At 39.0% G+C, this 27,113-nt stretch overlaps 1 protein-coding gene across 3 annotated transcripts in view; it reads right to left on the reverse strand.

Annotated features, from left to right (window-relative positions):
• Positions 1–25,139, reverse strand: part of THOC1 (THO complex subunit 1) — a 69,182-nt gene extending 44,043 nt beyond the window's left edge. For 2 of the 3 annotated variants that reach the window (XM_020970659.2, XM_078153475.1), the window contains exons 1-4: positions 25,023–25,133; positions 10,474–10,547; positions 10,320–10,380; positions 6,856–6,922 (exon numbers count right to left, since the gene is read on the reverse strand). In XM_020970659.2, the coding sequence (XP_020826318.1) occupies positions 6,856–6,922; positions 10,320–10,380; positions 10,474–10,547; positions 25,023–25,076 (256 nt within the window). In that variant the 5' untranslated portion in view covers positions 25,077–25,133. Of the gene's footprint in view, positions 1–6,855; positions 6,923–10,319; positions 10,381–10,473; positions 10,548–25,022 lie in introns of all 3 variants that reach the window. The other variant, XM_020970660.2, reaches the window with a different exon arrangement.
• Positions 25,140–27,113: the final 1,974 nt, after the last annotated feature.

A 27,113-nucleotide genomic window follows, 5' to 3' on the forward strand; every position in this document is an offset into this window, starting at 1 on the left:
TATAAGAAAAAGAATGATGGCCTTAGAGTTAGGAGATCTGGATTCTTGTTCCTGATCCAGCACTTATTAGCTATGTAAATGTGAGTTATGAATTATATAAATGTGAGTTATTATAAGGCAGTATGGGAAGAAACAGAAAATGTGTAAGATATGGTTATCCCTACCCTTGAAAAGTTTACAATCCAGCTGGGAAGAAAAGTTCAACATGCCAGAATAGAATAGGGAACAAAAAGAAGGCAATAAGTGATATTATATAATTGATGAATTAATTGCAAACTGATGGTGCTATAAGAATCGAAAGAAGAGATACACTATTTTTTTTTTTGCTTTTTGGTGAGGCAGTTGGGGTTGACTGACTTGCCCAGGGTCACACCACTAGTTAAGTGTCTGAGGCTGGATTTGAACTGAGGTCCTCCTGACTCCAAGGCCAGAGCTCTATTCAGAGATATACTAATTTAACACCTATATATGAAACCATCAAAAAATTAGACATTATCATGAACTCTGAAAAATGTTATACAAGTACTGCTTTTTTGCCAAGTAAAAAATTTTTGCCTTGAAATTACAACTAAATTATAAAATCTAAGTTCTCAAGCCTTGACAAACTCAAGAAATTAATTATAAGAGCTGACTTGGAAGAACTGCAAATAAAAAAAAATTAATAGGTCCTTTCCCCCACAAAGGCCACATGAATACTAAAGTAAGCATTTACTTATTATTATCCTTTCCTACTTATATGACATAAATTGAACCTGATGATTACACTAATCAAATCAAATCAAGAAGCATTTATTAAATTCTACTATGTGCCAAGTAACAATTCCTGCTCTATAGCTCACAGTCTAATGGGAAATACAACCTTTGAACAACTGTACACAAAAAAAAAGAAATAGGATAAATTGGAGGTAATTTTAGAGGGAAGGCACTAGCACTAAGAGGGGATCAGAAAAGGCTTCTTTCAGACGGTGTGATTTTTAGCTGGGTGGGACCTAAAAGAAGTCAGGTAACATCTGGATAGACAGTAAATATTTTTTTAATAAACACTGTTAAAAACAGAAAATACTAACTACACTTAATATCACAAATATAGTTTGCTGCTTTCGTTAAATACTACCTTTCCCTACAAATACTGCAATTCTTCAATGACCACATTTAACCAGTTAAAAACACGAATACTGGGGAGTTAAACTCCTGTGAGAGGTGTTTAATCCAATTCAAAAATGGGTTATTGAATGACTACTATTCCACAAACATTTGTCAAGGACCTATAATATACAAAACACCATTCTAAGTGCCAGGGGCATAAAAATATGAAAATGATATAGTCCTAATCCTCAGAGAGATTACATTTAATTGGAATGGATACAGACACACAGATAGATACAATACAAGGTTTGGTATGACAGACACAAAGGAGAGATCTAGGAAAAGTCTTCTAGGAAAATTTGAGGAGGAAGAAACAACTTTTGGTGAGCAAGGAGGGAATCAAGAAAAGCTTCACAGATGATAAAGAAGTACATTTCAAACATGGAGAACAGCTTAATAAATTCATAAAGGTTAGGGATGGAATGTTGTTGGAGAATAAAAGCATTCAAGTTTGGCAAAAACAGACTGTGAATGAATGAATGGAAAAACTTTTATTCAGTGCCTATTATATGCCAAGCACTGTACCAAGTGCTCAAAATGTAAATAAAAAGGAAAAAAAGAGTTGAAGCATGGTGTCATGGATAAGAAGGGCAGGCCCTGAAGCTAGGAAGACTTAGGTTCAAGTCCCACCTTCTGACATATATGGCTATGTGACCCAGGAAAAATCACTTAATCTACCAATTCTTTAGACCACTCTCTAATACTAGAAAGTTGCAAAAAAAAGCATTAATCTGCATTGCTAGAGGAATGTTTCTTCATTTAGGAGTTTTCTACACTTATCAATTAACAAAAGCACTAAGTATTGTTCAAGGTATCTCCCAAAAGTTCCCAAACTGGACAATACTGCCCCCTGGGGGGTGCTGGAATGATGGGGTAGGACAGTAGTAGCCTCAGGTACAATTGGGGGGCATTGAAGAAAAATAAGGTGGGATGTGGAAGCATAAGGAAAGAAAAGAAGAAAATTTTGAAAAACCATACATATGTGCTTTATCTGTTGCGTAACAGAGTTAAAGTCATAGTGATAACATTATTTTCCAAATAAACACACAAAATACAAGTTATAACTGATCAGTGGTCAAGTCTGTGTTGCAAGTGTTGGCAGGTAAGCACATTGCACACTGTCAGCAAGTCCAGCATGCACGGGCAGGAATATGTACGTGTAATAACTTGTCTACAATACAATACTATATGGTTATACGACACAATATTATGCCATCAAAATATCAATTCAGGAAAAAACCCCACAAATTTACAACAAATGGTATTAGATCAACATTATTCTCCAAGGGAAAAAGGCAGAGTTGATTTTATCCTAGTTCCAAAACTGAAGGGCAAAAATGTGAAAAATTAGGCTGGGAAAAAAAGGTTGAAATCAGAACAAAGAGGTTCTGAGCATCGAGACATGGAGTTTTATTTGCGCTAGAGTGAAGACAACAGCATCATCATCATCACGTTTACATAGTTATCTAAGGTTTGCAAAGCATTAGACATATCTTATCTCACTTGACCTTCACAATAAACCTAACAGGTAGGTGCTATTATTATCCCAATCTTACAGATGAGGAAACAAAAGCTGAGAGGTTACATGAACTGCCCAGGGTCACTTGGCTAGAAAGAGTCAGAAGAATCAGAACTCAGGTTTTCCTGATCCAAGTCTAGTACTCTAAACACTTTGCCCCCTAATTGCCCCAAATTTATGTTATATAATGTCAACCGGGCTCTCACTGATGTTAGGCAATCCTTTTATGTTTCCCTAATTAACTCATTCTCAAACTCATCACAATAGCTCTTCCAAACTTTTTCATCCTTTCAGAAAGTTCCCAGGCTGCTACATGCTTAAATGAGAATCGTGCTTTGTAATTACTGAAAAAAACTTAAGATGTTCACCAATAGCTCCCCTTTTTCCTCTCCTCTCCATCTCACATCACCCAGATGCTGCTATCATTCTCTTCCTTCACCTGTCTCATATGAAGAGGCGGCTCTTCTCCTTATCCAGGTTTATCCCTCTAAGAGGTACAAGTGATCTCATTCCATCCCCTCTTCTTCCAACAGACTGCCTCCTCTATCATTCCCATTCTCTCACTTATCTTCAACCTCTCCCTGTCTGTCTACAAACATGTCCATATCTCCCCAATCCTCCAAAAACCTTCACTTGATCCTTCTATCCCTGCTAGCTATCATCTGTATCTCTTTTTTGGGGCAAAATTTCAAGGACATCTTCAACGGATGCTTCCATTTCTTTTCTTCTCACTTCTCTACTGTCTGGCTTCCAATCTCATCTTTCAACTGAAATTGCTTTCTTCAAAGTTGCTAATGATTTCTTACTTGCAGAATCTAATAGTTCTTTCTGACTTTCCTCATTCTTGCTGACACTATTCAACCACCTTCTTCTCCTTGATATTCTCTTTTCTCTAGATTTTTGAGATACTGTCTCCTGGCTTTCCTCCTACTTATCTATGACCATTCCTTCCTTCTCAATCTCCTTTTCTGGATCTCATCCAAGTCACACCACTAAATAAGTGTCCCCTAGGCTCTGTCCTAAACCCTCTTCTCTTTCCCCTCTACATACTACTTTACTTGGTGATCTCATCAACTCCCACAAAGTCAATTACCATTTCTATGCAGAAGATTCTCAAATCTATTTGTCTAGCTCTAACCTCTCCACTGACCTTTAATCTCACACCTCCAACTGCCTATTAGATATCTTGTACTGGATGTCCCATAGATACCTTAAACTCAACATGTACACTTTTTTCTTCTATCACTTATTTGATTTTTAAAATTTTTGAGCTGCTTCCAAGAGGACTTTTTGGGCCTGAGACCAATTCATATTTCACTTTTGAGGTTTCACATGTAGGCATTTTGACACTGTTATCCTCTTCTGAGTTTGTGTTTGGATCTTCCCTGTTGCCATAGTAGCTTTCTATGATCAGGGCTTTTTGTTTGCTTATTTGTTTTTTGCTCATTTTCCAGTCTATTTCTTAACTTTTAAGTTGAGATCTACTCCTGAGGTAGAGGGGGCACTGTCTCAAGCTTTGTACACTGTGGGCCATAGGCCTAGCTTGCTGCATTAGGGCCTCCAGTGCTGATATGCTGCCTACTGTGCTGGGGCCTCCGGGTCTGCCAGGCCTGGCCACTAGCCTGCTGCGCCAGGGCTAGCGGTCTGGAACACAATTGGGCCTGCTGAGCTGGGGCCATGGGGCCTTGACTGCTGATCTCTGCTTGGGCTAGGGGTCTCCCACTTACTTGCCTGGATACCACCTGCTCTGGGGGTGGGGGCTCTCCCCTTCTACCTAAGTGAGACAGATCTTTCTTGCAGTCCTTCTAAGTTATCTTAGGCTGGAAAATTGGTTCACCCCATCCTTTTGAGGGTTTTCCTGCTTCAGAATTCATTTTGAGGCGGGATTTAAAGTTGTTTCAAGGGAACTGGGGAGAGCTCAACAAAAGGCTGGCAATTTTCAGCCTTTTCTCTGCCATATTAGCTCTACTTCTCAGCATGTCCAAAACTGAACTCAATATCTTTCCCCCCAACATCTTCTTCCATCAAATTTTCTATTTACTGTCAAAGGCACTGCCATCCTCTGAGTCACCCAATCTCATACAACTTAGGTGTCATCCTCAACTTTACACTCTCACTACCCACATTCAATCTGTTGCTCAGAGCTGTCAATTTTACTTTCATAACATCCTTCACATATGCCCCCTTCTCTCTTCTGACACTACCTCCACCCAGGTACAGGTCCTCAACACCTCATACCTGAACTACTGCAACAGTCTGCTGTTATTTTGTCTGCCATAAGTCTCTCCCCATTCCAGTAGATTCTCCACTAGGCAGTCAAAGTGATCTTTCTAAAGCACAAGTTTGACCATACCATTACTCTCACCTCAATGAACTTTAGTGGCTCCCTATCACCTCCAGGATCAAATATAAAACCCTCTGTTTGGCATTTTAAAGCCCTTTCCAATCTATTTACACCTTATGCCTTATGCCATCTCTCTCCCCACTGTTCCTAAAATAAGATACTCCTCCATCACCCAACTCCAGGAATTTTTACTGGCTGCCCCCTCATAAATGGAATGTTCTCACCTCCTCGTCTCTGCCTCCTGGTTTTCTTCAAATTCCGGCCAAAATCCCATCTTCTACAAGAAGCCTTTCCCAATCCCTAACTCCTTCTGCTGATTATTTCCTGTTCACACATAGTTATTTGCATGTTGTCTCTTCCATTAGATTGTGAGTTCCTCAAAAAGAGAGACATTTATCTTCTTTTTTCAATCCCTGGTACTTAACACAGCGCCTGGTACATAGTAGGTACTTAATCAATTTACTGATTGAATATCGTCCAAAGTCTGATATGTAAATGGATGGACAATCCATAGAGCACATCCTTCAGAACACATATCTTGGAGAGATACTGCAAATGGACAATGAACTAGACCCAGGAGAGGAAGAAATCAAATTGAATTGGTTTTTAATCACCTCAAGTTTCTCTCAGAAACAAAAGCCCATCTTTTTAACGATAATTTTCTTCTGGTGATGTTGTATGGCTGTGAATTATATAATAGCAGTCTCAAAAGAAATGAAGTTGAGGATCACCCAAAGGGAAATGGAGATATACATAGAGAGCATGAGCAGGCTGCCACATTTTACAAATGAAGAATTTCTCAAAAGTAGTATAAAGGATGAAGCTGGAGACATATATGACCAGAAAAAAAGTTAACTGAGATAACTCACATGATCAATCAAAGCCACACATTGCCAAGAGAATATAACAAAGAATCCCAAGCACATCAGTAAGATTCCGTATCATCAACTGCCGCCCACCCCAATTTGTGGATTTACAAAAGGGTACAAATAGGAACTACACAGATGGGCAGGCAAGGATGGTTTCTGATCCACGCCACTGAAGGAAATACCCACACTGATGAGATTCCAGATCCACTGGAATATTAGAGAATTTTATGTTCAAGACTAAAAGGAGGAAAGTGAGACCAGAAAAGTAGCAACAGACTAATGGAAAAATTGGTTGTGGTGAAGACAGAGATCCTGTTTAGGAGTGAGCCACTAGGAGGGGCAGAGAAAGGACCATAGGTGCTCAAAGCACTGGAAGAGGAAGTTTAGGATTAGATCTACAGGTATGAGCTACCCTGTGGGTGCATGAGGTAAAATGGAGGTAGCAGTTTAAGGCTTTTGTAAGTAGATAAACTAAGATCCATCTGCAGGAATACTTGAGGGACTAAGGATGAGGGTGGGATTTGGGATAGAAAGTAAGACCATGAAACATGCACTATACTCAACCTGGAGGTCAGAGGATGACAAAAGAAGGATCTGGACAGGGTGATGTGCTAAGAATTTATTATGTGCCTAAATACCATTCTAAAAATTTTGGGGGATGAAAAAATTGCATGTCACCAATTTTACTATCATAACACTTATATTTTACTTAGGGAGGCAAGACTTATATATGTGCAACAATTTAAAAATTGTATTAGACAAACATGATTAAGTATCAAAATGTGTAGCATGGGAGTACAAAGGAGGTCAGGAACTGGAGAGAGATCAGTGTAGATCAGTATTGCTAGGATTATAGATATGGCATTTGAGATGGGCTTTGAAGAATGGGCATGATTGGAAAAGATGGGGAAAAAAAGAGGAAAAAAAGGTTAAATCAAATATCTCACTCATCAGATTAATCTATGAAAAATACTTACCTTCTGTGACTCCCCCAATAGCAAGAGAAATAATAGCCAAAACATTTTCACATGATGCACGGGTTATCTACCAACAAAGGGAAAAGACTGAAATGAAATAAGAATGTTTTACAATAATTTGATGACTATAACTATTTTATTAAAAAGGCATCATTTCTCATCATAAGATTATTTTAATTACAATCTCTTTAGCCACTACCTAATATATAAGCAAGTCTTTTCTGCCACTTCCCTACAAAACCAAACTGTCTTGACAGATTATCTTCTTACATTTATATTAAATGATTTAAGCACGACATAATTTTCTCAATTTACTTTGTTGATATTGTTGAGTCGTTTCAGTTTTTTCCAACTCTTCATGACCCCATCTGGGGTTTTCTTGGCAAAGATAATAGATTCATTTGTCATTTCCTTCTCCACTTCATTTTAGATGAGGAACTGAGGCAAACAGGGGTAAGTGACTTGCCAAGGGTCAGACAGCTAATAAGTGTCTGAGGCCAGATTTGAACTCAGGAAGATGAGTCTTCCTGACTCCAGGCCTGGCACCACTCTTTTCACTAAGACATCTAGCTGCCCCATACTTAATTCATTTGGCTGTTAGCAAAATAGTATATGGTAAGAGTGCTAATTTTGAAGTCAGGAAGACCTGGGTTCAAGTTCCAGATCTGACCCATAGTGCCTGCATGATCACTCGTTAGTCATTTGTTCTCTATATTAGTGAAATCACAGGTCCAGTCTTTCCCATTTAACTGAATTTTTTTTCTCTACTTTAAAGCATTTATCTCCAATTAGCCACTGAAGTATACACGCCTAAAATACATCGAAGAATAGTTTATTAAGTTTTTAAAGATTTAATAAAGTCTGACAATATTATCTTCTCATAGTGTAATACTATACTCTAACAGTATATGTGACATGGTGACAGTGTATTAACTTATTCTAATCTGAACAGTTATACAATTTGAATACTCAGGATTTTCTAAGAAAAGGAAAGGAAAGAGGTTAAAGTACTTGCTTTGGAACTGAACAATCAACTGTACCATAGTCCAGAATGGTAGTAAAAGGCAAATAGTAATACATAAGATATGACTTCACATCCACACAATCCCATCCACATAACCCCCTTTCTCTTGAAGAATATATATGAATTGCTACTGCAGTGCAGAAAAGGCTATCCTGGGGAAGAAGACCCATAGCCCTTTGCGATCTCCAACGTGGCTTTTTTAGATACTTGTCTAAATTAAAATAAACTGAAGTACTCCTTTGAAAATAAGATAAAACAGGGGCAGCTAGGTGGTGCAGTGGATAGAGCACCAGCCCTGGAGTCAGGAGGACCTGAGTTCAAATCTGGCTGTGTGACTCTGGGCAAGTCACTTTACCCCAACTGCCTCACTTATAAAAAAAAAAAAGATAAAATAAACTGAGATGCTATGTTCACAGAGTGAACAAAGATTCATAGTTGTTTCTTTTAAAACCATATTAGTCATATTGTAAAAGAAGACACAGACCCAAAGGGAAAAAAAACCACACACACAAAATAAATAAAATAAAAAATAGTATGCTTGGATCTGCATTCAGACTCCATCGATTCTTTCTCTGGAGGTGGATAGCATTTTTGATCATGAGTCCTTTGCAACTGTCTTGGATCACTGCAATGATGAGAACAGCTAAGTCATTCAATCACAGTTGATCATCATACAGTACTGCTGTTACTGTGTACACTATTCTCCTATTTCTGCTTCACTTGACTCTGTGTCAGTTCATATGTGCCTTTCCAGGCCTGTCTGAAATCAGCCTGCTCATCACTTCTTATAGCACAGTAACATTCCATTACAATCATGTATCACAACTTGTTACAGATTTATAGTTGAGTGATATCATTCTGATTTTTCTGGAATTATATAGCCACTGTTTTTTTTCTTCTTTACCACGACAGCAGTGATTGTAATATAGTTACATGAAACTTAGAAAAACTGTTTCAAAATTTAAGGAGGGGCTTATGCAGTTTAGAAGGCTGCTGTGAATCTATAATAGCATATGATTTGAAATTAAAACATGCCCATGATCACAAAAAAAAAGTACCCACTTGGAAAACCACTAACACTAAAGAAAACAATGCAATTAAGCATCAAGTTCTTAGTTCACAATAAGCATAAGTAAAAATATCAAAGAACTATTTTTACTTCTTAATAAAATATACTTAATTTTAGCAAAACATAACATTTTGTTCTTTCTCTCTACATGTATACACACACACACACACACACACACACACACCCAGATGGTGGGGAAAATATCTTTTTTAAATATTATATAAATAATTCTTGCTCTTCTGGATAGGTGCCTTACTGGTAAGAACTCACCTTAGAATGACTTTTGGTATTCTAATGGAAAAAAGGTGACTCACCGAGTCTCAGTTAGACTTTTTTGGCTACTATAACTTTATTCCACTGCTGGTGTCATTAAAAGAGATGACTTTCCTTTAACTACATCCTGGGTTATATAAGTCTTTGCATATACTTAAAAATCTTTCTCTTGAATGGCGTAATCTAATTTACTGTCTTAAGGTTTTACAATGCCTATGAGCTGTCAAACACTTAGTAGGTACTGATTCAAACTAGTTCAGAAATGGTTATGTCAATTATAACAGTTAACTATGACAAATTGGCCCAAATATATAGCAATAAGTATTAACTATCATTGACCCGTAATTTCACTGATATGGTAATTTATTTCACAGAGGCAGGTCACACACACAACTCATTTATAATATAGAATCTTAGAATAGTTCCTGAAGCCCAGAGAAGTTAAATAAATTGCTCATGATATTTTTGTTGATCAAGGCATCTCTGGTAGAATTCTAGGAAAATAAAAGTGATAAATCTGTGGAAAGATTTTGCTGGTTGACTGAAAAACAAAACAAACCAACTAAAGAAACAAAAAACCCAGCTAGGCAGGCTCTCACCCTGGGTCTTTCTTCTTGATTCTAAGTACAGCACCTAGCACTCTATCCACTACACCAAGGCTTCTTAAACTTTTTCCACACCTGACCCCTTTTTGTGTTTTGCTAGTATTTGATGACGTTGCGTGTGTAGGACAAAGTGTGCATGCTGGGTGTTCATAACTAAGGCTGCAGTGAAGTTGCATGATGCAACATGGGCAAGTGCTGCCAGAAACACCTTGGATGCATTACATGTTTGATTTTTAATTAATTTTTTGTTATTGCACATTCAGAAATCTTTTACTGTTGTCAAATTTTTCGCGACCCTATGGAGTCATAACCTACAGTTTAAGAAGCACTACACTATACAATAGAGCCTTTTGTCCCGCTGAATTATTCTTCAAAATGGTTCTCATTTTAAACTAAATTATTCATCTTAAAACAGAAATAACTTTTAAATGACAAAATAACTCCTAGTTTGCCAGCAAAATTTTAAGATTTGGTAGCAGAAAAGTATACTTACAATTTCCTCTTCTAGAATAACTCTGAAAGCTTGATCAAGGGTACATTTTTTCTCATTTTCACTATCAAAAACAAAACAAAACCTATATTTTGTTAAGAGCTCAGGCAAACACAAAACTTTGCTGTGCACTGTTGATGGAGATGAATGCTCTTACCTTCCAGCTAATTGGCTGAAGGTGTTCAATAATGGCTTGATATTTTTGTTGATCAAGGCATCTCTGGTAGAATTCTAGGAAAATAAAAGTGATAAATCTGTGGAAAGATTTTGCTGGTTGACTGAAAAACAAAACACCTCCACACAAAATTTCAAAAGGTGCTCTTATAGATAAGTGTCGGAGGAAAAATCCTGTTGAGCTTTCCCTAAAAATCCTTATTATCCATCCCTTTTCTTATTTACTATGCTGTCTCTATCTACCTCATAAAATTATAGCAAGGAAAATGCTTTGTAAAACATTAAGTACTATATACATGTGTGACTTTTTTTCTTTTTTAAAAGGAACATCAACTCAAGAAGGAAGGCTAAAGAAAATTATGATAATGGAATAATTTGTGACCACAGAGGAATACATAAGAGGCTAGTATAATTCCATGGGATACTAATAAGTATGAATTTTAAAACAACAAAAGATGAAAGGGAGGAAGGTAACTGAGAATAATTAAGCAAATGCCAAAAGAAAAACAAAATCCTATAAGAACAGCATCAAGAAAGTTCAAATATAGCATAACCTAAGGCTTGCTATAAATGCTAAGAACAAAAGACATGATTTTAGGGAGTGCTACACTGAAACAAGAGAAAGAAGAAAATAAGCAACTTGTTTCTTGGAATGCTACATTGGATGGAGGGCACAATGATACAACCAGCTAAAAGAAGGAATAACTAACTACTCTTCACAGCTTTTTCCTTTAGAAGTGATTTTTCAGATGGAGGAGTATATGGTTAGAGAGTAATCAAAACCCAAGACAAGAAAGGAGAGGTTAGAAGAGTACCTAACTTCCCTCAAGATAATTAAGCCTGACACTTCACATCTTATAATATTCACTGGTCTTGTGGATATTGACTGCTGACCTCTATAAATGATATATAAGTAATCATTGAGATGAGGTGAATTTTCTAAGACTGGAGATAACCAAACAAGCTGATTTTTCAAAGAGGTGAAAAAAAGATCCTTCAACTTATGGGCCAGTGACTTTGATGCTGATTTATGGCAAAATTCTAGAATGATTATTTAAGGGACGGTTTGTGGGCATTTAAAAGGCAGGCTGTAAACACACTAAGTGACCTTATTTTATTTTCCTTTTCTTACAGGATGATCAGAAAAATAAAATAATAGCTGGCAATACTTTAAGGTACACAGAGTGTTTTACATACCATTTCTCACTTGCATCTCAAAACAATCTTGGGAGAAAAATCCTAAAATTTAAAACTTTTTTTATTTCAAAAATTTGCTTTTTCTCCTTCCTACCTCCCCTCATTAAGGAAAAAAAAAAGACAAGTAAAGCTATTATTTACCCCTACTTAATAGATGAGGAAACTAAGGCCCAATGATGTCAAGTGACTTGCTTACATTCACACAAGTAGTAAATGTCAGAAGTGGGATTTAAAGCAGGTCTTGCCAGATTCTAAGTCTAGAAGTGGATATGGGATAGTGGAATGAACCCTGGATTTAAGAGTCAGAAGAACATGGGTTCAAAATCTACCTCTAACACTCATTAGCTATGTCACCCTGGGTAACTTCCTTAACCTTTTTAAGCCTGTTATGCTATTTGTAGAGATAATAATAGTATCTAGCTCGCGAGGTTGTTAAGAGAATCAAAGGAATTAATACATATAAAAATACTTTGCAATCACTAAGGCACTATATAAATGTTAATTTTTAACCATTATTACTCTCTACAATACCATGCTCCTTCTCTGCATGTAGAGGAATAGTAACATACTGGGATTTGAGAAAGACATTTGAAAAAGTCTTTCAGTATTCTTGTGGACAAAATATAGAGAGGGACTAGATAACAATATGGTTAAAATGGAAACAGTGTTGGCTGAAGAATTCAATACAGAAAATGATAGTTATGTCAGGCTGGAGGGAGATTTTTAATGACGAGCCATATAATCTGTCTTTCACCTTTTTAAAAAAATTTAACAACTTGAAGATACCGAAAACATCCATATCAAACTCGCAAGTGGCATAAAATTGAAAAGCAAATCTAATACAATGCGCAACAAAATCAGGATCTAAAGAAATTCCAATAGGCTAGAACGAAAGGCCATATACAATAATGTAATAGGAACAAGTGTAAAGTCTTATGTTTCAATTCAGAAAATTGACTACTCAAGTGCAGATGAAGAAGATGTAGCTTGGAAGCAGTTCATGAGAAAACTGAGATTTTTAATGGATGGAGATCTTATATTATTTAACAATGTTAAAAGTAGCTAAAACATTTAATATGATTTTTAGAACGCATTTAGGGAATGAGTCCTCTTCAGATTATACCTGGAAAATTATTAACCAGTTCTAAATGAAACATTTTAAAGACAATGTCAGGTAGGTGTGTGTCTGGGTGAGACTTGAAACTGAGTTACAGAAGAATTACTAGAATAACTAGGGGATGTATGGCTTGAAAAAGAGAAGAAAAGACTTCAGTTTTCAAGTGTCTGAAGGATCAAGGAAGACAAATTATGATTCTTTTCGTTTTGTTCTGGAGGAAGAAAACTAAGACCAGTGTGGAAGTTACTGAAATTCAGATTTTTTTTTAGGAAGAACTTCATAACTTAAGAATATCTAGAAACAGAATTACTGTCTTGGAAGGCAGTGGAGCCTTCAATCAAAGGTTAGATGATCACCGGTCAGGGATCAAAGAAAGAATTTATGTTTTAGGTCCCAACCTGCTAACAGCTGGGTTCATTCCAACTCTAAGAGTCTATGATTTAAGAGTTATTTTTTCCAACATAGATTACATAGTAAGTAGGCCTTGGTGCCAATGCTGACTCTACAACTGTGACTTTAGGCAAGTCATTTAACCACTTTATATTCTGGTCTGGACTATGGAATCATAAAAATCTCTTCCAGATCTTAAATTCTGACTGAAATTCTAAATATCATAGAATCTCAGAGTTGGAAAGGATTTCAGAAGTGACCTAGTACAACTCATATCTGAATAAGAATTCCTTCTACAACATTCTCCAAAAATGGTCAAATAGCTTTTGCTAAAAGACCTCTTATGAAGGAGAAACCACTACTTAGTGAAACAGCTCTCATTTTTAGGAGTTGATATAGTTTCAGTTGTTTTGTTCTCAGAGAGAAAAAGCATTAAATGTTAAAAAAAAAAGTTCAGGAAACTCAAGTTTTAACCAAAACTACAGGGTAGACCTGAGCAGCAAAAACAATTAGACATAGCACTGTTTTACTTGGGGTAGGGGGTGGAGGGAGGAATTTAGAGTCCTTCCAAATACTCTAATTTAGGATAAGCTGACGCTTTCCAGGCACCTCTGGAACACTCTAACCATGAAGAAGCTAGACAAGGCTTTTACACAAGGGTTGTTCAAATTCCTTTGGTGTCGTCTGCACTCATGGATTCATCAGTCTTTCAAGCTGTTTCTGTCTAACTACATCCATTAGTTCCTCTGGGGAAAAGGATTCTGTTTGGCCAGACAGTATCATTCCATTTCTTTACTGATAATAGTGCATCCACTGAGGTTCCCTCCAAGTCCATGGCATTGGCTTTTTAAAAAGCAGCCCACCTCCACAAATATAAAACCATCCTAATATAGAAGCTAAGAAAATCTAAAACAAAGGCATACAAAATATGCCTGAAGTATTAATAGTCATTGTCTTTGATGCACATAGGAATTACTTTCACCAAAGCTGTTGTCCAGTTCAGCTGTGGCTGTCCAATCTTGTTCATGTTCCTCAGTTTCTGACAAATGGTAGATGAACTGTCCCACAATTTATAGGAACAGGATCCTGCCCTCCAAGAACACACAGCAGTCTACCTCAACAGAAAAGAGCCAACTGGTGCCTAATTACCCTGTTTCCCCATACAAGGTTGTGGACCCTCTTGGGAGAAAGGATGGTAAGAATCCAGCCCAATGGTTAAAATCATTGACAAATTATATGGCTATCTCCCTGGTCAGAAGGTGCCACCCACAACCCAACCCCCCTCTATGGGAGGCTATTCTTCCTGTGGCTAGGTACACCTATCCCTGCGTATTACAGAAAGAACCTACCATGAGTAACAAGACCCAACTCCCATCATGCTGCTACACCTGCCATTTTTCTCCAGATAATTTAGATAAATTTATTGCTTACCACTTCCCCTAACATGGGGATATCTGAGGGGCCTGTTCCCTATGCCCCCAAAAGTCCAGAAGATTCAGCATCTAATTTAACATTCATGGTGAACAAACTATAACCAGCACCATACTTCCTGTAGATGCCAAAGGTAGGAAAACTATGGAGAATCAGATTATTTTTCATTATATAGGTAAACTCAAGAAAGTAGACCTAATCAACATAGGACTGTGGGACCCTATCTTCTTGCGGGAGATATTTTGCTAGGTCCTTCGCTGAATCTACCCCTTTGCTTTCTGTCCTGTTACATTCCAGGCCAAGCTCACATATCTGCTGGCCTTTTATACATCTTCTGTCTCTTCAAGAACAAGGCAATCCTAGTCTTATCCTCTTTAATGTGAAGAACAAACCCAAAGCAATCTCAGTGGCATCCCAGCTGAGTTTTGATGGCCTGGCAAGGCCCTATCTTCTGGCTCAGAAATTTAACCAGACTGAGGTAGCAATAAAGACAAAAAGCAGCAAGGCAATCCAAAGATGGCGTCTTGGCTCCATTCCACATTACAGTTTTGGTTTCCTCCAACAGGCTCTTAGAGGGCAGCCATCTTAATCTTGGATGTGACTGTTCTCCAAGTCATGTAGCCTATTGGGCATTTCCACAATTCAAATCATAGAAGCCCTAATGTATTAGGGAAAGGATGAGGTGGGAGAAATTCAAAGCAAAAATATCTAAAACTGCTATCCAAATATCCTATTAGTTATTCTATTTCAGAAAATCTCAGATGTTCTCCCCTCCTCCCTACCACCTGTGTCTGAGAGAATTTCTCTAAAATGAGATGTCTCCTGGATCTTGTTGAATCATTGTTGGGGTCAATATCTTCTTCCAGGGTGATTACCCCTTGGGGCTTCTAGGCCAGGACTATATATAATCTGTAGGCAGGGTCTAGCTGTAAAAATGGATCTGTATCTTATGCTTATACGAAAACAATTCCCTAATCTTATTTTTCTTAACCAGATCTGGTCTTACTGCTTCATCATTACCTAGAATAGGAAAGGAATTCAAAAGGGTGTATTAACAGATTTTAATTCCCTATTTGTTTTGAGGTAGGAAGAGATTAGGTGTTTCACCTTCTAGTCTCTCCACCTCTTCTTTACCTGACTTTCAGCTGGGTAGCAGAGGCTGGCTGTCCAAGTGATAACACTACGTAAGTGGAGCAGATGTATGCTAGGGAGGTAGAAGCCAGAAGAGCTGATGAAATGGCTCATTCCTCCCTTTTATGAGGCTGACTGAAGGTACCAAAGATGTTAAAAGACCCTGCCAATGCCCAGACCACAGGCCCAATCTTCCTGTGTTTTAGCTGAAAAAGTGGGTTTGGATATATATGCTTTAATCAGAGGCACTCTATCGGGAAAAATTAATTTCAGTTCGGGGCTCTCGGAAGCTAGGTCAAGCAAAGTCCCAACAAACTCAAGTATCAATACATATGAAGACATACTTATATAGATCTGAAAGGTTAGGAATGGACAAGGGGGTTTCTGACCCTATCTGAAGGTAACTATCCAGTGGGGCATGAATGGAAGCTGTTCTACTCAATATATTTTGCACCCCGAGACTTCACCTTGTGGAAGCATCCCTTCATCAGTGTGTCCCTTGCCACCCTTTGATTTGATAAACACCTTGTTATAAACATGCAGGTAGCTGGAGGTTTACCAATACAGACTATCATACACATAATGTCGAGAATTTAAAGTAAAAGGGGTAAAGAGGGACACCTTTAAGATAACATCAACTGTGTTTTTGTTGAGGAATTATAAATCAAGCCCAAACAGTTTTGGTTACAATTAACATTAAGCATGGAAGGATCCTGATCAAATAGGATCTTTGTCTTTTTCTATCATTCTATTGTCTTTGTTCCTTCATGACCACAGGGAAGGCCAGATCCAATACCTCCCCAATTATGACACAGATATTAGAATCATATTAGCACCCCATTTCTATTCCATTATAATTTGCAATCCACCAAACAGTACTGAATACAATTTGCCTGTAAAATAAATAAAAATGAAATAAAATTTAATGTTTAAAAAAAGAGGTTAAGAAAATCAGATACAGGTATTCTTTCATTCCTTGTGAGAAGAAATTATTTATACAAAATCTATCCTAATCCCCACATATGTAAACACACACACACACACACACACACACACACGAAATCTCTGCTATAACACTGTTTTAGACTGACCATTCATAAGAATGGGTCCACTGAAATTTTGTAATCTACAAAATCAATTATCAAATTTCAAAATCTAAATCACTAAATCAGTAACTCAAATAGTCATCTCCTATCTTTTTTCACTTGAACACATCAGAGCTTACTGAAACTGTCAACTTTTAGTTGCTCTGACACATGAAGAATCAAAGGTTGACAGATGTAACTTTCACTTCACAATGAACAAAAACAATATTCTTTAGACCATATTAAGTCAAGTGTACATATCCAGAGTGCAGTCATATACCTTTTCTGAAAATATGCACAAACACAGCTTCAACACTACTGGAAAACTTCTGAAACTTCATCTGCTTTGGGAAGCTCCTTCAGACTTTGAACAATGTCTCACAAAGAACAATTTAGCAAACTTTCCCTGGGCTGATTTTCCAATGATTCCTCCAAACTTCCAATTCCTATTCCAATCCATACATAAAGAAATAGATAAAAGGTCATTAGCTTTACATTTTTCTCTCTCCTATGCTAAAGCCCAATGGTGCTCTGCCTCTTGCATCTTTTATAGTCTTGTGAGATCAACAAAGTCCTAGGGCTTGGACTTCTATTGCAGTTTGGATTATCAACTCTACACTGAGCTACCATTAGTGCTTTTTGGAGGAGAGTGATGTTAATTACATGACCTACACACTAAAATTCTTTAATTTACATTGCCCTGTAGATACATGCAAAAGCTTTTTAGTCACTCCTAAAAGAAGAGATTTCTATTTGTCATCCTGTTCCCTATATTTACTATTGCTTTTCCTCTTTCCCCTAATCCATCCCATTTTCTCCCACACAGTAAGGCACTCCAATTTTAAAAGATGTTTGGCCACAGGAAAACGAGGACTCTAGAAGTCTTCTCCAACCTGAAATCCACATTGCTGGCTTAATGGTTCTTGCTCTTAGGTGAATACTTTCAAAATGAGGCAGTTGAATCTATCCTGAGATATGTATCCTTCACTGACAAATGAATTAGTCCAATTCTAGCAGTCAAGGAACAGAAACACAGCTGCAAACACTATAATCTAATGATAGGGTTTACTGATACTATACAAACATGCCTGGATCACATCTTCACTTTTTTTCAATTTGAATCCCTAGTTTTCTGCAAAGCCCAGCTCAGGTGGCTACCTTTTACCTACATAAGATCTTTCCTGTCCCCTTCCCCCCAAAACCTGTTAGCACCTTCTTCTGTATCTTAAAATTTATGTACTTTGTAACTATCTGTGAACATGTTGTATCTTCCCAGAAGGAAGCTCCTTAAGATCACAGACGGTTTCATTTTTTTTCTTTGTATTTTCATGACCTACAATAAATTTGTATACATTTTTTGGCACCCAGACCTATAAGGAACTCATCTGGAATCTTGAGCTAAAGATTTGTGGATCATAGATCTAGGAGTGGAAGAGACAAGCCATTTAGCCCCAAACCTTCATTTTACAGAGGAAATCAAGGCCTAGAGAGGTTAAGAAACTTGCCCAAGTAGGGCATATAATAGCCTAAATTTTGAACCCAGTTCCTTTGACCTCATAGCCATGTCTATCAGCCTGTACCAGGCTGATAAAAACTGGCAACTCAATTAACTGAGAGTTTAAGGGAGTTGCCTTGGGACCTTTAAGAGATTAAATGGCTTGACCTTGACAGCAAATGAGAAGTAGGTCTCCAACATTGGCAGCCAGGTGGCTGAGTACAGTCAAGAAGACTTGAGTTTAAATCCAGCCTCAGACACCAGCTAGCTGTGTGACCCTTGACAAGTCACTTAACCTCTGTCTGCCTCAATTTCCTCATCTGTAAAGTTGGGATAACAGCATCTGCCTCTTACGGTTGTAGTGAGAAAATAAAAAGTTGTAAAACGCTTTACAAAACCTTATATATAAAAGCTAGCTATTATTCCTAAATCCACATCCAATCCCAAAAGGTCAAAGGGGTAAGTGAAATGGGCAATGGCTCCAGGATCAAAGGACTTGGGTTCAAACCCTGTCTCTGATGCTTACTACTGTGACACTGGATAATCAATCAATCAACAAGAATTTTTCAGTCATTCTGTTTCTTACTGACTTCCCTCTTGTTCTTAGAGAATTCTCTTCATCATTTCCCACCTGTCTGCTTTCTTGGACTACCTCAACTCCAGAAACTCATCATTCTGCAAGATGAAATTAACTCTGAAACTCTCACCTCCTCAGCACCCTTGCCCCTGGGCCCCTCCCCACCCCCTGACTGGAGAGGGTGGACAGTGGAGAGGTCCTCCCAGATCCTCCATCATTTAAGGAAACCCAGAGAATTCTTCTCATCACTTCCTATCCGTTTGCTTTTTTGGACTTGATCATCTCCACAACCTCATCATTCTACAAGCTGATATCTACTCTGAAACTCTTGCCTCCTCACATCATTTCCCACCAGGCTGCAGTTCACCAGGGCCCCAAATGGGTAGCCTACCACCTCACTCCCCAGCTTTTCAGTTTCCTTTTGTGGTGTTTTCTTCTGTTGAACTGTGAGCTCCTTGAGGGCTGGGACTATTTTATACTTTTCTCTGTACCCTAGTGCTTAGCACAGTCTCTGACACATAGCAGGCACTTAAAAAATATTTATTTACTATGATCCTTAGGGGAAAGGATACATCTATTGTATTAAGTATTTATTGTTTACTCTGTGCCAGGCATTATCTCAGGTGCTAGGGATTCAATGGCTGTAAGATCAAATCCACCTTCAAGAAGTTTCCATTTTACTAACATTTAGCTGACTGCATCCAAAGTTTTTCCTCACACTGAGCTAAAATCTCAAAGTGCATTTTGTACCCATTATTCCTCGTTCTGCCCACTAGTGTCACACAGAACAAATCTAATCCCTCTTACACAGGAAAGCCCTTTAAACAATCGGTGAAAACTATCAAATTCCGCTATGTTTTCAACAGAATCATAGACTTTGAGACAGAAGGGACTTGACAGGCCCATCAGGTCCAAACCCCTCAGGTTATAGATGAGCGAACTATTGTGTCCAGGTTAAACATCGGCAGTTTCTTTAGCTAATCTTCCTATGGTGGGATCTGACCTTTTACCATCCTGGTCACCTTCCTCTGGATGCTTTCAACAACTCAATTTCCTTCCCAAAAAGAGGTAACCCAGAAGCAAACACAAGACTTCAGATATGGTCTAACCAGGGTAGAATACATGACAATATACTCTTTCTTGGTCTCCCCAGTTGTTAGTGCCATCTCCTAGAAAGTTATCTTCCATTTACTCTACTTATCTTGTAAATTCTGATTTCTATATGTTGACTCTTCCATTAGAATGTAAGCACCATGCAGTAAAGAACTGTTTGCTTTTTTTCTCTCCCCAGCACTTAGTAAAGCAATTGGCACATAGTAAATGCTCAATAAATGTTTGTTGATTATCAACTTCCTCATCTGAGCACGATTCCTCCATTAATACATTTTAAGAATTCATTAGCGCTTTTGGCTGCTATATAGGCACTGTGAAATCACCAGTTACCAAAACCCCAATCCCTCACCTTACCTTACCAAGCTGATTGTTTTGAGCTCAAATGTAAGACTTTTTCATTTATCCCTCATAAATGTAATCTCAGTAAATTAAGTCCCGTATTGGCCAGTATCAAGATCTTTTTAGATCCCTAACCATTTAAAATGTTGATTTGGTATTAATTGGAATTTGGCATTTTAAGTTTTACAAAATCTTTTATGTACATGTTCTCATGCACAACAGAGAGGTTAAGTGGAAAAAGCACTGGCTCTAGAGTTAAAAGACTTCAGTTCAAATCTTGTCTTTGATACTACCTATATGACATTGTATATTCAATCAATCAATAATCATTTATTATGCATCCACTAGACCATACAACTTCTCATTTCATAGCAGATTCTTAATAAATGTTGGGGTGACAAAACTGCTGGTGTTACAAATGTACCAGAAGAATACACGTACTAATCATTAGCCCCTAAGCAATTTCCAAACTGTTCATTCTGGTTTTTGAGAAGAAAACCCCAGTTCTACACAGAATTGTAAACTAGGTCTCAGCAGAAACAAGTTAAGGATAGTACTGTTTTATACTCAGGAGAGAAAAGGAAATTGGAGATTTCTTTGAATACTCTATAGGTTAAGCAGACCCTACGCAGCTTTGGAATACCACCAAGCACAAGTAAGCTAGACAGATACAATCTGACAAGCATTTATGAAACTTAATCCTAAATTTTATAAAAGTATTACATTTTGCACTGGGGACATAAGGACAAAAACCAAATAATTCTTTTCTCAAGAAGGCAAAGGGTTGAAGGAATTTCTTTGGTGGCAGGGGTCAGGCACTGTGCTGGGAATATAAATACAAATACAAAAAATAAAATTTTCTCTGCTTCCAAAGTATTTATGTTCTACGGGGGTGATAAGCCTGGTATGTGCGTATATAGACTTTTATATATTTGCATATACAGAATACATAATATGTAGTATATATTATATATTTGCATAGATAAATAGATAGATAGATAGATATACAAAATAAAAATAAGGTAGCTTTGGGAGACGTAAGTCACTTAACCTCCCGGAGCCTCAGTTTCCTAAAACTGTAAAATAAAGGAGGTAAATCAAATTCTCTGAATCTATGGTCCTTTGACTTGCCCACGTTCAAAGACAGTTAAGAATCTAAGGCAGGATCTGAAATTAGGTTCCTTTTGACTTAGGTCTAATGTTCTTTCCACTATACCTAACTGCCTCTCAGTTTTATGTACTTTGCAAACTTTTATGTTACACATATGCCTTTATACAAGTCACTGATAAAAATATTAGAGACAAAAACATTGTTTGAGCACTCTACTATAGATATTCTTCAAAGATGACAATGAACCATTAATGACCATCCATCTCCCTTTGCAGTCCAGTTATTCAAACAAGTCTGAAGTCACCTAAATACTTTATCATCTGGCCCATAAGTCTCCATCTTATCCATCAGGACAGTATGAGAAACACTGTCAAACATATTGCTAAAATCTAGGTATGTTACGTTTAAACATTCTCTGAATTTTCTAGGCTGGTTACCTGTCTAGAAAGGAAATGAGGCTAGAATGGCACGCCCTGTTGTTGTTGAAGCTATGCTTACTCTTTGTGAACACTCTGTTTTAGGCATTCAATAACCATCTTTTTAATAAAATATATTTCTAGAATTTTGCCAGGAGTCAAGGTCAAACTCAATGGACTATAGTTTGCAGCTTCCTTCATCCCTTTTTTGAAAGGACATTTGCCCTTTTCCATTCCTGTAGCACCTTTTCTATTCTCCAAGATCTTTTTTAAAATGAGTTTTATTGATTTTTATACATTACAATCATTCCTGGATGATTAACTCTCTTTCTCTTCCATTGAACCCTTCCCTGTAACAAAAAATTAAGCAAAAACAAATGACAGGGTCACCACGGCTGAGAGTGTATAACATTTTGTATCAAGACTCTATCTCTTTACTTCTCTTCATTTTCAACTCCCCAGCAGCCATTTTTGTTTTGTCCTTTCCCATCCACACACCATTCTCCTTGGCAAAGAAAACAAAAGCAAATTAAATGTTGAGTAGTCCTGATTCCTCTGTCATCATTACTATCATTCCATCTCTTCTGAGTAGTGAGGTTGCCACAGGAAGATACAACAGACTACCTAACCAGAAGGAGCAACTAAATGAGTTTGGGAAATAGATCAAAGCTTGGCACTGGTATGTGATATAGTAGTGAGGGCAGACTTCAATTATCAGGACATCTTCTGGCTGTCTCTTGCTGTCTAAAAGAAAAAAAGTTAATTTGGCTTGCTTTACTGATAGTTTCACCAATCAAAATGTAGAAGCACAAGGTAATGCTATTCTGGACCTGAATCTAACCAACAAGCAGTTTGCTGAAACAGAAATAATGGCTACTATGTGCGTAGGTATCCCTGCATCTCAGAATTTCTCCTAAGGAAATGGCATATCATACTTTCATATGAACCTTAGATTGTGAGAAACCAAATTTCAGAGTTCAGAAACTGAATGACATAAGCTAAAATTCTACAGAGAAAGTCAGTTCAGAAAGGACTAGAATCTCTCAAAAACAAAATGCTGAAGACACAAAGAGATATGATTCCAATGAGGAGGAAAAAGAATTGTCTAAAGAGACCAGTGTGAATTCACAGGGAAATTACCAACCAATTCACCTTTTAAAAACCTGTAAAGAAGATAGAAGGATGGGTAACTGACAATATAAAATTATGACCCAGCCTCATAAGAATAAGGTTAAAGTACAGAATGAGTTATACAGTATATATAAGTATATAAACGACACACTAAGGACTACACAAAGAGTTTTTTAAAAAATTATGTCAAGAAAAAGAGGAGGATCAAATAAGGAAAAGGATCACTGGTTAGGGGAGATAGGATGATGTTAGAGAATCACAGAATTTGAGAGCTGGAAGGGACATCTGGCCCACTTGATAGCAGAAAATAATTCCTACAAATGGTCATTCAGTTCCTGTTTGAAAACCGCTAAAGAAGGTAGACATCATGTCTAGACAGTTTATATGATTAAGAGTTGTTCCTCTTAACAGAACTAAAATGACTAGGTGATTGATTTTAAACAGTAACTTGGAAAAAAGAATACATGGAAAACAACACCAATGTAACATCTATTAAGTATCCCCCCCCAAAAAAAAATCATTTTGCAAAGAAAACATCAGCACGTAAGGAAATTAATATAGTGACAGCACACAGGACCAGTTTTTTCTTTAGAGCTCCTATTTCAGCACCACCTTACATAGCTGACCATGGAATTAAGTATGTTAATTACTCAATCTTGTACAACTGGTATAAATGAGTCATCTATAAGCCCTGAATGAAGAAAATGGCTAAATAAGCAGTGGGGTGGCAGGGAAAATCACCCTGGTTTTGGTATTCATGACTTCGGTTTGAGATCCAGCTCCACCATTTACCAGCTAGAAGACAGTGAACAACTCGATTAACCTGATCCTCACCTGTAAAATATACCCACACCAATCTTCCTCCGTGGAGGGAGTTTCCATACCGGGATTTCCCCTACAGGTATCGGAACAAAATCACAGGTATTGGAACAAAAAAGATATATATTTTACATATACCTGTGCCAAGTCCCTTCAGGGTCGTGTGAGGGAGAGAGGGAGAGAGGGAGAGAGGGAGAGAGGGAGAGAGGGAGAGAGAGAGAGAGAGAGAGAGAGAGAGAGAGAGAGAGAGAGGAGAGAGAGAGAGGGAGTGTGTGTGTGTGTGTGTGTGTGTGTGTGTAAAAGCTGTCTATAAATGTGAGATTATAAAGTCAGCTAAGGGACAGTTAACGTTACACCACTGTCACGATGGAGCTTGTAAAACCAATCTAGGCTGAACATCTTCGAGGTTTTTTCCAAACTGGCCCCTCTCCACACCCAGTTTCTCTCCACGAGATCTACTCTACAAATTTTCTTACAGTATTGTGTCAAGATACTCTCCTTTTTGCCCATTTCACATTTTAATTTGCGTCATTACTTATTCGTGTCCATGCCCTATGTCTACCATAAGCACCCTGAACTCAGGGACTATGTCGTTTTCCAGCCATCCTCCGGAGCCTAGCACAGTGCCTTAAGGACACAGTGGACGCTTAATATTTTTTGAATCTGAATTTATACGTGATCTTAGCCAAAACATCGAGGATCAAAAGCGAGAAGGAAGGCAGGCAAACGAACTGCCGAGCCAACGATTACAGTAGGCGAGGTGGGGACGGGACCTCCGAGGAGCTTCAAGATTTCTGAAGTGACCCTCAGCCCTTAAGGGTCTTCCCTCCTCAGGGACTGACCGACCACCCGGCCGCCCCCCGCGCCATCGCTTTCCCGCGTCCACCCTGGGGGGGGGGTTCTGCGCGGGGGTCCGGGCGTGGCGAGAGTCGCGAGGGACACTTGGGCAGTGGGAAAGCGGTCGCGACCGGGGAGACAGAGACGCGCGCGCGAAAGGGCCAGGTAGCCTGCCCCTCCCCCCCAAGAGCCCGTAGAGAGCCGCGGCGTACACACGTCCCCTGCCCTGGGTTCCGCCCCGGGGGAGAGCCAGTGTACCACGGAGAAGGTAGAGGAGAGAAAGGGAAGAAAGTGGCTCCGGTCAGGTCGGCTTTCGGCCACCCCTCCGCTTCCTGGATCTCACCGTAAACCGGGTCCGCGCTTCGGGCAAACTGAAGAGAGGCGGCGACGGAGACATCTTCTCGCTTGCGCGTGCCCGCTAACGCGCCGTGGCGCCCCGTGATGACGCAGGACCTCAGGCACACAGCTCGCTCCTTTGCGCGGCTTCGGTGGTCCCTGGGCGGACGTGTAGGGTACATGCGCAGTTGGAGGAGGGGGGCGGAGCTTTGGTGACAGAACGGATTGTGCTGCTGCGGCCTGGGAAGGTGCCATGTGATTTCGTGTTTTGCCAACGGTGGTGGCGCAAGGACTCCGCTCCCACCGGAACACCTGGTGGTTGCCTGGGGCTTGACCGTTGGTAGCGAGCGGGATTCGGAGCGGCGGGGTGCCTCACCAGGTCCCGGAACGGTGCCTTCCTCTGGCCCGAGGTCCGCCCCCTCGCCCACTAGAGCTCCAGGCCGCCGCCGGGCGAGCTCGGACGCGGGCCGGGCTGGCGCAAATGTCCGCGAATCCCCTCTCCAGCCCACCCTTTTCCTGCTTCCTGAAGGGGCGACCCTGCGGACTCTCCCCCAGTCCCCTCTGCCCCTTTCTCCATTGAGCCGCTTAGCGGGTAAATTATTGCTCAGTGTCCAGCGTGAGAATTGACCCCGGGCTCCCGAAGGTTGTCACTAACGCACAAACCCCGGTGGACGTTTACAAGCTGGGGAACTGATTAGAGGCCGGCTGGGTCATTAAAGCGGAGGCCTGTCACAAGAAGGCTGACCGCCCAGAAACGTTGGGTCGTAGCTACTATCTATCCAAGACCTGCTGGGGTGGAGTACTAACACTGATGAGCTCATACCTTTCTTGAGCTATTGCTGTACTGTTTGGCACGTAGCATGGTAAAATGGACCTATGTTGTTGTTTTTTTCCTTAAATTCTCTTTCCTGTTGCTTCAGGAGACCAAGGGTGAGCTGTTTGAGTCAACAGGAAAAAGAATGGGGGAGTATTTTGTTTGCAGTCATCCAGCAAGTCCGTGGTTCAAGGCAACAAATGGCTTTAATTTTTTTTTTCTGTAATGTATGAGATAAGGTTCTTAGCTGAGAGTGGGGAAGGGGGAGCCGTGGGATGTGTCTGTGGATGAATATTTCTGTGAGTGATTTTTCTTTAAATCAACATATTGATGTGTTTTTATGTCTCAGTTACGTCCCAGTAAGCAGGTCCCCTTCCACCTCACCCCATAGTGCCATTCCCTTAAAAAAAGTTAAGCAAAGAGAGCAAGGCCATCCAATGTAGTATCTTGACCAAAAGCACATTTAATTTCCATTCTGGCAAATGAATTACTGGAAGGATTTACAGAAGAGGTTACAGGTGCCATAACAGAACTATGAAGATAAGGATTGAGAATTGAGGAGGGTGTGGATTCTTTCCATGTTTTTTCAGCATTCTATTGAACTCTTTAAGTTGCATTTATCATAATCTGTGTATTATGTCTAGTCCTCTACTATTGTTTTTCTATTAATCTTTGAAACAGCAGTTAATTTTTCCTTTAAGAATTTGCTAAACTAAAAAAAAAAAAGAATTTGCTGAACTCTTTTTATTTTTCTTCCGAAGCATTTTATCCCTCTTCAAACCTCTCGTGGCTCCCCCTCCCCCACTCTCAGCTGAGAACCTTACCTCATATATTACAGGGAAAAAAAATTTAAAGCCATTTGTTGCCTTGAACTCCCTCTTCTCCCCTCTTCCTCAGCTCCTATGTCTCAGGTGCTTTCTGCCACACCTTCCTTCACCCCGGTCTCACATAATGAAGTGGCCTTACTCCTTACCAAAGCTAATCTCTTACTTGTTCAAGGGATTACATTCCATTGTCTCCAACAAATTGCTGCCTCTGTGATCTCTACTCTTTCTCTTATTTTCAATCTCTCCTTCTCTACTAGCTCATTTCCTTCTGCCTACAAACATGCCTATGTCTCCCCTGTCCTGATAAAAATCCTCACTGCTAATTACCACCCTACATCTCTTCTGCCATTTGTGGCTAAATTCCTAGAAAAGGTTATAATAGGAGCCTCCGCTTTCACTCCTCTCCTTAATCCCTTACTATCTGATGTCTGATCTTATCATTACACTGAAACTACTC

This window comes from Phascolarctos cinereus, unplaced genomic scaffold (genome assembly GCF_003287225.1).
Source record: "Phascolarctos cinereus isolate Bilbo 61053 unplaced genomic scaffold, phaCin_HiC Scaffold_4;HRSCAF=312, whole genome shotgun sequence".
NCBI lineage: Eukaryota > Metazoa > Chordata > Mammalia > Diprotodontia > Phascolarctidae > Phascolarctos > Phascolarctos cinereus.